At 47.4% G+C, this 13,149-nt stretch overlaps 1 protein-coding gene across 2 annotated transcripts in view; it reads right to left on the bottom strand.

Annotated features, from left to right (window-relative positions):
* LOC142766937 (uncharacterized) overlaps positions 1-13,149 on the bottom strand; it is a 94,815-nt gene that overhangs the window by 42,248 nt on the left and 39,418 nt on the right. For both annotated transcript variants that reach the window (XM_075868129.1, XM_075868130.1), the window contains exon 5: positions 8,131-8,284. In XM_075868129.1, the coding sequence (XP_075724244.1) occupies positions 8,131-8,284 (154 nt within the window). The remainder of the gene's footprint in view (positions 1-8,130; positions 8,285-13,149) is intronic.

Here is a 13,149-nt window from a genome sequence, read left to right as displayed (position 1 = left end):
CCCGTTCACATGACATGTTGCAAAATTGGTATGGTGTGGCATGATTGCATGGCGAACACGAGCGACAGGCCCTTACATGAAAATTATCCCATGCGTGTCATGTATCAACATGACTACAGGCCACGCTCATGATGCGCTCGCGGCCATTTCGCTTGCGTCACATATACCAAATTTGGTGGTACAGTACGTAAGTAGATGACGACGGTACGTGACTGATGAAAACATAATAATCACGACCTGCGTGTCATGTAACAACATGACTACATGCCACACTCATGATGCGCTCACGGCCGTTTCGCTAGCTCAACATATGTCGAATTTGGTAATACGTGACATCAATGAACGATGCCGTAGGTATGTGACTTGTGCAAACATGATAATGTTAAGGTGCATGTCATGTGATAGCGAGACTACATGCCTCAGTCAAGACGCCAATACAGTTCGACGTGACCCGACACGCTTGCGCGCGGGCGTTCGTTTCGTCGAGTCACGCCGGCGATGCCACGCCAGGCGCCGCTCCTGCCATATACTCGCAGGCGCACGCCGCTCTGCGGTGCATTGACGCATGCGCGTTTCACCGCATCTGGCGTCCCTGCCTCACGAAGACGCAGACGCAGTGCTGTCTGAGTGACGCATCTGCGTAAAATGCAGTATGTCGCATTTCGCGCTGGTTGCCGTCTGGCCGCGCCGACGGACGCTGGCCGCACCTTTCGCGCCTGGCGTCAGACTATAGAGTGCTCGCGTTTTGCTAACATAGCGTCGCTGTGCCCAGCGTGCGCACGCGTCAACGTTACGTTGGAGTATATTGGGCCCTTCATGATGCACTCGTAGCCGTGTCGCTATATATAGCTCCCCATAAACAAAATTCGGTGTTACGTGAAGTCGATGGATGATGAAGGTATACGACTGGTGCAAACATGACAATCATGGCAAGCACGTCATGTAAGAACATGACAACGTACCACATTCCTTGTGTGCTCGTGGCCGTTCCGCTAGCTCCACATATACTAAGTTTGGCATCAAGTGAGTTGAACCAATGACGAAGGTAAAAGGCACATCCAAACATGATAATCATGGCACGGAAGTCGTGTACGGCCCAATTCGCCTCCACCTTGTAACGTTGTGGTGATTCTAAAGTGACATAAACCTTCCTCAATCATCGATTCCCATGGTACGTGGTATCTGCCAATTTTTAGGGGCGAAACTCTTTACAGCAACACCTGTTCGTCCCTTGTAGCCGTTGTAGTGTGTAACGAGTATAACATTTTGACCTCCAAAGTGGTGCCGGTGAGAGATTTCTTCTGTGCGTTGTTGAACAATAAAAGATAGTGCTCAATGTACATTCCAATGGCTGCTAAGGGGGAATGAGAGACAGAAGCATTCGGCTTTTAGTTAGCGCGCACGCGGCAATCCCCATTAGCTGCCATTGGCATGTACATTGAGCACTATATGACAAGTAAGGGTTACTACGTTATACTCGCTGGGTGTAACATCCTTAGTTTTAGAAAGGTTTAGCGAGCGTTGAGCCGCAGTGCCATGAATACAATGAACTAGTATATACCATGAACTCGAGGTGGTTAAAGGTGGGAAGTAGATCCGAAGCGTAAGCCGTAAGAAAGTGTGCGTCTGCCACCTCTCGTTTAATTCTTGGAATGTCCGCTGGATGGCGGTGCTTCTATATGGGGAAGATATTTTGAAAAGATGTGAGATGGTGGTACTTGGAGTGTTGAATAGATGGACCAACGGACACACAGACTGATGCATGGATGGACGCATGAACGGACGCAGGGGCGGATGCATGGACGAACGCAGAGACGGACGCACGAGCAGACGCACGCACGGACGGGCCGATGAACGGTCACACAGCCGGTCGCATGGATGGATGGAAGCAAGAACGAATGGACGGACGAATGCTTCGCCCCACTCTCCTTCACTCTGTGGATATGCTGCCATTTTTTTTTCGTTCATAGTGTCGCATTGCCGACGATGTGTGACAAACACTTCGGTGTAAATAATTACGTGTCTGCGCACTTTAGAAATAAAGAGACACCTTTTCAAACACTTATGTATTGATTTTGCGACTCAAATATGCGTAATATTTGCTTTTGCATTGACAATGTTCGCAAGTATGAAAGCAGCCACCAAGTCAAGATGAGTGGGCGTCGAGCAAGAGGCTATGCTTTCGCCAGGTGGCTGAATGTTGAACAGACACCAAGAGATAGGCGGACATATCTTTTTTTTTGCGTTGGAGTATCTCAAGAAAGACTTTCATATTTAAAACATTTCGTAGTCTTATGGTGATGAGGACTCAGGCCACTGAAAGAAGAGTGCATGGCGTCTGCTGATGCCTGCTGAAACCACGCGCTTTTATGGGTGACGAACCTTAGGGTTTAAGTTAGTGTTTCATTGTAGCTTCACGCAGTGTTACCGTCAATTGTACTTCAGCCCCATCCACTAAACTTCACGGGATTTGTCAAATTTTCGCAGCGCAAGCTGTCACCAGATAACAGCAAGAGTCCCACAGTTATCGGCCACTGCTGCTGTCACCGCTGGTGTCGGTAATCAATATCTCACAAAATAGCTTATGGGCAATTACAATATTCACTATTGTTATCGCACTATAACGTTGAGGAAATTTTTTAACAGCGCTTCCTTCACAACCTTGCCATCATGTCTTCGTCTAAAGTTCTAGGTAAATTTTTCTCTCGATCGAAAACTGACTGGACAAGGAAAGGGCGGAGACGGATAAAGAAAGCGAAACTACTGGCTCAGGTTGGTATGAATGCTAAGGTTTTCATGTATACGCTGCCTACTCTTAACTTAGTGGGTGAAGTCGTCGTGTAAACAATGTTTTGCATTCGCAAACAAGGTTTGAGCAGCGACGGATACAGCTACTGTGACCAAGAACATGCAGTGAAATAAACAGGTGAAACGAATGTCTACGCGTAACAATATTGAGCAAAGTTTAGCAGTAACGTATGCGCAATACCGAGGTTACGGGCTTGGTCTCCAGCGTCGGCGAGCTGCGATATTTATTGCGATAGCGATTCTATGGACACTCTCGGCTGCATTTTGCCTTAGAAGTGTGGCAACTTGGGCTAGTTGGTATGGCATGACGATAGTTATAGCGCGAGAACAAAACGACGACACAGAGACGTCTTTCGTGTCCTTCTTGTTTCTGTGTCGTCGTTTTGTTCTCGCGCTATAACTATCGTCATGCATTTTGCCACCACCATCAACGTCAACGTCGGCGTCGAGGTCGATGTGATGAACCGTATGTGTATGCGTATCTATCTATATATGTGAAAATGCAAGAAAGAAAAAAAGACAAGAAAAAAGACTCTGGCGCGTGGAATCGACCGTGGGACTTCTGCGTCGTGAACGCGTGGTGTTGACTACTAAACCACCACTGAGAACGTCCTCCAGCTTACAAAAGGCACTTACTGCTGCTGTGTTTTCAGCATTACCAGAAAGATGTTGCAATGAGCGCACGTCGCCTAAAGTCCCTGTATATCACGCAGCAGTGCCCTCTCCGATCTCTGCGTAGTTTGACCAGCTTGGAGAAGGGGAGCTATGCTCCTCGCGCGCCTTTATCTCGCGGTTGCGAGGAGGGGAGGATCGTATGCCTTGGCTGGTCTCGGGTATTACGTGGAACGATTCTGCTGTAGTTACCGGGCGCACAAAGGTCACTGCAATCATTGCAGGCTCCGTTTGCCAAAAAGCACGCGCTTTTCAGACTCAGCGAAGTAAAAAATGAGGCGCTTATTTCCTTGCATCCGTACCTGTGTGTACGTTTCGTGCGGAATTCGTGCGCGAGAAACGTGGGGCACGTTTCGATCTGCTTTTAATTCTTCGCGTGACCTTCGAAATTGTTGCTATTGCGTTCATTGCTTCGCCTCTGCGTCAAAGCTGGGACTTTTTTATTGTACACTTCAATTTATAAAACTCCGTAACCAGATTCGCTTGCCTCGTCTTAATTGCAAACCTCTATGTAAATCAATCTTCTCTGTTTCGTAGGATCAAAGAACGCAGCTGTAGCACTTAAAACATGAGGACACAGAGTGGCACGTCATGACTCTGCGCAAGCATTCTTCAGAAGACAATCATCTAATTAGTGAGAAAACAGATTTTTAATAATTGCTTTGTCGAACTGAATCATGGCGTTCTGAAGTTTCACATCGCATCCGTCGCTTGTTAGCAGTCCCTATTGGAATATTGCAACGAGCATTTCGTCCAATTCAACAGCACATGCGCAGAGCTGTCGGTGTCATTTTCAGTGGCAAAAAAATATAATGCAGCCTGCCATGGTGCATAGAACGGGCCCAAAAATTTGTATACGCAAGCCTGTTTGATCTTGAACCTAATTCTAAATACAGGCGTGTGCTTACACCTAACCCCTTGAAACTGTAGCTTTTAAAAAAGAATTGCGGTGCTATACGACACAACTACTGACAGGTACACGTGACGGGCGCTATATATCTGTACCTTTTTGTCTAAGTGTCAGTTCGCTCGAAAATTTCGATCTTCAGGAAGTCAGAAAGAAATTACCCCACCCAAACTTTTCACTCGAACAGGCTGCGGCTTAGCTCGGCAATATTGTAACAATACTGATTGTTGGCCTTGTTGGCACAAGCTTACTGACATGCTTTCGCCGCAAATAACACAAACACAAAGTAAAGAAACACTCAACGACAAGCACACGCACAAAGTAAAGAAACACTCGTTGAGTGCTTCTTTACTTTGTGTTTGTGTTATTTGCGGCCAAAGCATGTCAGTAAGCTCGGCCCTGCCTGGTGACGCATGTGAAAGCTTGTTCACTTAGTTATACTTGTTGACCGTCGTAGCCTGAGCGAAGTTTCCCCATGGAACGATGTGGCTAGCTGAACGTTCACTAGTGCACGCAATCACTATCGTCGTTTCGTTAGTTTCTGCAGCCGTCTTTGCAGTCTACCCGAGAAATTCCCAAAGCATCAACAGCCGTTCACGCTCGCGCACACGTAGTCCTCCCATTTTCATCTCGGATGCTGAAAAAGGCCGTTCAGACGGGTAGACAGAGGAGCCACCAAAAACGTCTGCCACAGGGTAGCATACAACTTCAACGCCGAAATCCAATTTGCTGGTGGGTGGTGAAAACATTTATTAGAAAAAAATTGGCGGATCCCAAGTACAGTGGAAATCGATGATATGTCAAGCACGAACGAGGAAGGTTGATATGTCACTTTAAAATCAGCACAATGTTACAAGGGCGGGGTAAATGATGCCGTACATGACTTACTTGTCATGATTATTTGTGCTTGGATGTGAATTTTGCCTTTGTAATCTATTCACGTCACGTGATACCAAGTTTATATGTGGAGCTGGCGAAACGGCCGCGAGAACGCCATGAGCAAGGTACGTTGTCTTGTTCTTACATGACACGCTTTTCTGGATTATCATGTTTGCACCAGTCATATACTTTTGTCATACAGTGACGTTATGTAACAACGAATTTGGTATATGTGGAGCTGGAAAAACAGCCGCGAGCGCATCATGAAGGGCCAAATATACTCAATGTAGCGTTGACGCATGCGCACGCTAGGCACAGCAATGCTACGTTAGCGAAACGCGAGCACAATATGGTCTGACGCCAGGCGCGAAAGGTGCGACCAGCGTCCGTCTGCGCGACCCGATGGCGACATGCGGCATTTCGCGCCGATGCGTTACCCAGACAACACTCGGTCTCCCTCTTTTCTTGACGAACGGGCGCCAGACGCGCTGAAACGCGCATGCGTCAAAAAAAGCCAGTATATATATATATATTAAGTGTGAATACACTTTATAAGCGACCCCAAACCATCCACCACCGGTGGCGGCATCCGCAGTCCTCTCTCTCTCTCTCTTTCTCTCTCTCTCTCTCTCTCTATATATATATATATATATATATATATATATATATATATATATCGGTGTCAGTAACGCGCCTTATATCCAGATGGTAGCGTTGCCTCCGGGACATCCATCGCACGACCCGCTCTCGACGGGAGACTGAGAGAGAAGGCGGGCGCGCGAGAGAGAGGGGTGCGCGCGCAGCCGCAGCGAGCGAGGAGAGCGGAGGAGCGACACCGATATCAGCGTCGCGTCCGTGGCTTATTCGGTAGAGCGTCGCGCTGCGGCCCGCCAAGACCTCTTTCTTTTAAAGATAGAGAGAAGACTGCGGACGCCGCCGACGGCGGTGGATGGTTTGGGGTCGCTTATAAAGTGTATTCACACTTGAAAACGCAGCGCGGCGCGCGCCTGCGAGTATAAGGCACGACCGGTGCCTGGCGTGGCAACGCCGGCATGACGTGACGAAATGAACGCCGGCGAGCACGTGCACCGCGTCACGTCGGAATGTATTGGCGCCTCTACTGTGGCATGTGGTCATGTTCTCACATGACACGCATGTCATGATTATCATGTTTTCACCAGTCACATACCTTAGTCATCCATTGACGACACGTATTACAAAATTTGGAATATGTGAAGCTAGCGAAACGGCCGTGAGCGCATCATGAGTGTGGCATGTAGTCATGTTGTTACATGGCACGCATGTTATGATTATCATGTTTGGATGTGTCATTTATCTATGTCGTCCATTCGCATCGCGTAACATCGAGTTTGGTAGATGTGAAGCTAGCGAAACGGCCGCGAGTTAATCATGAACGTAGCTTGTAGTCCTGTTGTTACACGATAGGCATCTCATTTTTATCATGTTTGCACCAGTATCATACCTTCGTCATCCAATCTTGTTCCGTAATACCAAATTTCGTATAAGTGAAGCTAGCGAAATGGCCGCCAGCGCATCATGAGCGTGGCACGTAGTCATGTTGTTAAATGGCACAAATATCATGATTTTCATGATACGGTCTGTCGCTTGTGTTCGCCATGCAATCATGTCATAGCATAAGAGTTTTTCGACATGCAATGTGAACGGAACCACCGCAAGAGCTGAATGACCATGAAATATAAATTTTAACTTTAATGACATAAATATCACAACTTCCTAGTCATGACTAGTCAAATATGTTCTTAATACAGTCATGTAATGCCATACCAAATTCGGTATCGATACCATTATTGAAACAGCCAGGAGAGCTAAAAGTCAATGACAGACAGACAGACAGACAGACAGACAGACAGACAGACAGACAGACAGACAGACAGACAGACAGACAGACAGACAGACAGATAGATAGACAGATAGATAGATAGATAGATAGATAGATAGATAGATAGATAGATAGATAGATAGATAGATAGATAGATAGATAGATAGATAGATAGATAGATAGATAGATAGATAGATAGATAGATAGATAGATAGATAGATAGATACGCTCAAAGCCGCCGAAGTTCGCAAAGAAATGCTTCGCATTTAAAAGGGAGGTATGGAATGAGCGCTAATGAGAGGATGGCACCCACAACTACTAGGTGGGGATTCCAAGTACGAGACCCCATTTGCCTTGGCTGCTGTCTGGGCTCGTCCAACCAATGCCTTTTGGACCTTAAAGTCAGAACAGCCAAGCAAGATCCCCTCCCACTACTCCCCGGTTTGCTTTAAAATAGGTGGTAGAGCAGAGTTTCTAGGGCAGGCCCATACCATGAGCTAGATGCCTGAAGACTTCTCTCCACAGTTTGAGCAGCTGCCAAAAAAGTGGGATCGGGGTGTTTGGGTATTGTTGGGCACAGCATAGTGTTCGTAAACAGTCGGAGTAAATGCCTCTCCTGCGCTTCAGTTAGCCCTTTTCATGAGCCTGCTAATCACAGTGGTCGGCAGAGTGCAGCATTTCGCTTAAAGAATACAGTGGATGGAAGTCAAGGTCGTCCTTATCGAGGGAAGCGAGTGACAATGCCCTGGGAGACGGTCTTGTCAGGGGATACGCGTTCTCTCTTTAACTCCACGTGGAGATATACTGTGTCACTCACTCGAATAGGCTTGTAAAGCTCTCCACTTTAAAAAAGTGCCACCGTGGCTGAAAATCCGGCAGTGTCATCAAGCGTATAGCAGTAAAATACTTCACCTGCTAAGCTACTATGAATTTTTTTTTGGTCCTAATTGTCTGAACAACATCATGGCAACAGATCTGTGGTTTGTAGTCTTGGAAGACTTACAAATAGGTAGAGACTCCCATACTTCGCTCTCATCTCATTTGCCTTCGTGTCATTATCGAACATACTGAAGGGTATCATCTGGCAGTCGGACCTGTTGTTGTTTGCGAAGGCAATGTGGCCCAGGCCAATGAACACATCGGGGGCTCCAATTGACCTGAAATAAACGTTATTCCTCCTTAGTTTTATTCCCCATTGCAGGTTCAACATTGATTGGGCCAAACAAAAAGAGAGCTACAGTTAATGCCCCGTTCTGCCGTCTGGAGCAGCGATTTTACACTAATTCTTCTCAAGAATCTCTCGAATCCTCCAACACCCGTTGAAGTAAAGAAAGTCGTGGCTGTATCATGACTATTTTTATTTTTGTGATAAGGTTACAATGCAGTCAGCGATGTAATGTAGATCATATAATTCAGACACAAGGCTATTAGTTCACTCTTGTCGCCTTCAAGCGACACCCGACGAAAATCAACAACTTACACTTCTACAGATATCATCCAGCTGACTAAGTTAAGTGTTTCAGAATTGAGTGGTAAAAGCATTGTTCAGACCATTTGAGTGTTGAGCACTTTCAGGGGAGATGAGGGGGAGACCAGGGGAGATTTGAGACAGTTACGACCACTTGCTGACGTGAACTGTCGTGGTTGCTTCGCGTAACACTCCATGTGAAGCATATTAAGTGCTCACTCGTGCAAAGGAGTCTTTTAATGAGGATAAACGCACAAAAACACAAAAAAGAAACAAATTATGACGCAAGCGCTTGTTAACAACTCAAACTTTAATGAAAGAAACGTACATATATATCCAAAAATGAAGGCATAAAAACACTCAGGTGCTCCCACCAAACACGTAATCAAGTGCGCTGTAGATAGTATATCTCAGCATCTGTGAGAGCGATTGAAGGCTGGTTGACGCACATGTCGCTTGCTTTCATGAACTCATACGCCTCAGAAATTTCACGTTTGCGCTGGTCTCTATGCCTCACCAACACCGCGATTTTGTTAAGCTCAGCTGCGCAGCCGCACTGCTGGCAATGGAGGGCACGATGCGTAGATATTGTACCTTTCAAAGAGCTAGCAAGCTCCCTCAGACGGACGTTGAGGCAACGTCCCGTCTGTCCAACGTACGTGCACCCACATGACAAAGCTATGGAGTACACCACTCCGCTTGCACACTCAGTGAAACGCCGAGTGCTTTATAGAGCAACCTTCAGCGCTCACAGTGGCCTGCCGCTTCTGCACTGTTTTGTCAACTCTCGCACACACGCTTCCCAGCTTTCAGGGGCGAAGCTATTTAAAGGCCAACTTCGGCAAATTTTCGAGGTCAGTGAATCTCTATGAAACTCACTGGGTACGTTCAATTTGCGCGTTTGCGTCATTCATGTCAAATTGCAGGATTGAGAGCTTCGCAGATTCTTTTCAAACTAATTTCATAGCTTGCCTTGAAATGCTCACCTTGCTTGCTAGAATTATTAGCAACATAGTGTATGTGACGTTGAGTTTTGCTTGGCAGAAGTGAAGAATGGATGTGCCACTGCAGCGTCTGCTAGTTTGCTATGAATTGTGTGAGTTTGGCCGGTACTTCTTCGGTTGAGCGTGTGATTTCCTTTTCCTTGTTTGCCGGCTAGCGATAGGTGCCAAGTAGTGTTGCGTTATGAGCCACCCACAGTTCGCCATATATTCACCATAACAGCGTAAGCGTTTGAACCAATCGCCACGGACGGCGTGGACAGGTTGTGACATCTGGCGGACATTATGTGCAATCAGGCAGGTTCCGGCAGCGTCCGGCAAATCTTTACACCATACGTAGAATCGCACTCGGTTAGGTTTCAGTTTCGGAATTTTGTTTTCTCAATAATTCAAAATTAATTTCGAATTTTCGGGCATTTCAGTTATCGGGCGCGTGAGTAAAGTGTATAGAACATAAAAGCACCACGGTCCTGACATGGTCAAAAATCGTCGGAGTTAGCCTTTAAGTTGTGAGTAGTACGTACGCGATGTATGTAGTAGTAGTAGTAGTAGTAGTAGTAGTAGTAGTAGTAGTAGTAGTAGTAGTAGTAGTAGGTCGGCACCTGCACGGACGGACTGGAGGAGCAGCATGCGTGGACGTTTTTCAATTGATGAAAAAACCCGTACACGTTGATCATAAATAAAAAATCACAACACATCCATGGAGTCAATGATGATGAGTGGGTGAAGCATTCGTTCGTTCGTCCGTCCGTCCATGCGTCTGTGCATCTATCCTTCTGTCTGTGCATCTGTGTGTCTGTCCCTCTTCCTGCCTGCCTGTCTGTCTGTCTGTCTGTCTGTCCGTCCGTCTGTCCGTCAGTCCATCCGTCCGTCTGTCTGTCTGTCTATCTGTCCCTCTGTCCATCTAGTGTACGCACTAAGTAGCGCCGTCTTTCATCTTTCAATCATATATTTAACATATACAACTACCACCCCCCAGCGGACATTCTAAGCCCTAAACGAGAAGTTGCTACCTACTACACACATCTAGGACGCACGACCCACGACTTAAGGAGCTACGCCCACAACGGGGACACACAAGCCACGCCAAAAAGAGCTTTGCTCCTAAAAGCTTATCCCCTGTGGCACATACCCGCACTCTCGGGTATAAGCCACCGGTGGTTATGACAGGGACGCCTGAACTACGCCATAGGAACTTCACCCCTAAAAGATAGTTGTCTGTGATGAACTGACCCCCAGAGACGAGTATCAGTGACTTAATCTCCACTAAAATTTTCCTTGAATTTGATGCTTACTAAAAAAACTATAGTGACAGAATGATGCAATTTTAGCCCTCTCTGAGCAGGAAAGGTTACAACGTTAAACTTGACGGGCGTAACAGGTTCTAGCAGGGAGGTTGGGCCGCAGTGCCATGAACTAGCAGTGGTTAAAGGTGGGAACTAGAGCCGAAGCGCCGGTCGTAAAAAAGTGCGCGCGTGCCACTCCTCTAGTCCGGCCATGCCACCTCTCCTTTAGTCCTTGGAACATCAGCTGGATGGCGGTACTTCTATATGATGAATTTGTGTTGAAAATATGCGAGATGGTGGTACTTGGAGTGTTCACTAGGTGGTTGGACGGATGGACAGACGCACGGACGAACAGACAGATGGACATACGCACAGACAGGCGGGCGGACGGACGGATGAATGCACGGATTGACGCATGGACAAACCAACAAATGCATGAATGGACGCACGGACGGTCGCACAGACTGATGCACAGATGGACGAAGGCAAGAACGAACGGACGGACGGAGCCATGAATGGACTGATGGATGCTTCGTCCCACTCATCACAATGCATTCCGGGGATATGCTTAGATTTTCTGTCCACGCAAAAGAACAACGTTTATGTCACAATGACTGGCAACCTTTTTTCAAACGTCCGGCACGGTGTGCCGGCATGCGATAACGACGAACTTTTCTTGTCGATCTGAGGTGACACCCGCATTGGTGTCTGTATGACAGCCACTTCAGTCACGAGGCAGTTGTCACAAAACGAGCGCTCAAAAAGGGCGCGCCGCCAATTTCTCGCGACGAAGCGCCGTAGAGATGCCTCGAGGTCAACGAAAAAAAAGAAAACAAGCATCCAAAGACTCCCCGGGTGCGCGTCCCTCTTCCCTCGGAAGCGTAGGTTCGCCTACGAACCTCCTCGCATCGGCAGCCGAGCAAGCCCTAAAAAGTTCTCGATAGAAAGGGGCGTGGTGATGCAGGGTTGCGTCATCTTTCGCGGACGGCCCTCGTACCGTCTCGCCCATTCCCCCAGCCTTCGCTGCGCATCGCGCCGACGAAATGATGAGAATTTTCTGGAATCTTGCGCGGAAGGTATTTAACCGAGCAGCAGAGATGGGAGATCAGAAGAAGGAAGTTAGCGCCAGTGTGCGTGGGGTCATTCCGCCGCGTCTGTCGGTGAAGGTTTTGTCCGTAGTGACAAAACAGGAGAAGAAGAAAGTATGCGCCAGAGTGCGTAGGGTGTTCTGCCTTGTGGGCGAAGCCTTTTGTCTTCCGTGACAAAGGAGGAGAAGAAGAGGATTTTCACCTGAGGGGTGAAGACTCGAGCTACAGGCAAGAGTGTGTGTCTACCGCTATCGAGCGAAGACGCGTGGCAACAGCTGCGTGTTAAGCCGACGTGTTTCCGGCGAAGAAATTTGGAGCCTGGAGAGCAGCCAATTGAAGACGCGAGGTTTCCTGGAAGAGAAACTTCGGAGGCAGTGGAGCGACAACACTGGACTTTGAGTGAGTGATTTTCGGAAGAGTATCATTCAGACTTTTGTTACAAGAACTTTGGACTGCATAAGTTTTCTAACTCTTTAGTCTTTAAGTGTCTTGGTTGTTCGATGCATGCGACTGCATTGTAGTGCGTATTGCTGTCTGGGTCCGTTGTTTCGAGTGAGGTTGATTGTACTGTGTAGTACATTGTTTGATTGGTGACATATTGTATTCAACTATTGTCGAGTGTGCATACTGGTGTATCGTTTTGATCTGCCATAACTGAGAATATAATTTTGTTTTGTTTATCAACTCTCGGCTCTGACTTGTTGTTTGGGCCACAGCCGGCGTCCGCTGGAGCGCGAAATAGGACCACTTCTAAATTGTCCACGCTTTCGTAGTGCGGTTCGGGGGGCCGATACTTCGGCCCTTGGAATTAGCCCGGCGATCGCCTCCCGAATTAACGGGCTCCTGTGACAAGTGATCTGGCGTCCGCGACAAGGACCTTTTGGTGCACAGTGTGTCCAAAGTAGTGACAAAGAGCCTCGAGTTGTTGATAGTGCTATCGGAACGATTTTGTGTGTTTCTCAGTGTTCTCGTTAACGAGTGCAGGAGAGTGTTCTGATATACTGATTTAGGCAGATATTTTTTGACGCGGCAAGGTTTCATTTGCACGACACAATGGATCTCAAAAAGTTAGTAGCTCTTGGTGAGAAGATGGGTCTTTCTGGCGCCGAACTACGGAAGTGGGTCACCCAGAAGGAAAAAGAAGAAAAAGAGAGGGCCAAAGAAGAAAAGGCAGCTGAG

Source organism: Rhipicephalus microplus, chromosome 7 (assembly GCF_043290135.1).
Source record: "Rhipicephalus microplus isolate Deutch F79 chromosome 7, USDA_Rmic, whole genome shotgun sequence".
In the NCBI taxonomy this organism is placed as follows: Eukaryota; Metazoa; Arthropoda; class Arachnida; order Ixodida; family Ixodidae; genus Rhipicephalus; species Rhipicephalus microplus.
Note: the sequence above shows the minus strand (reverse complement) of the source record. Positions and strands in the feature narration are given on the sequence as shown.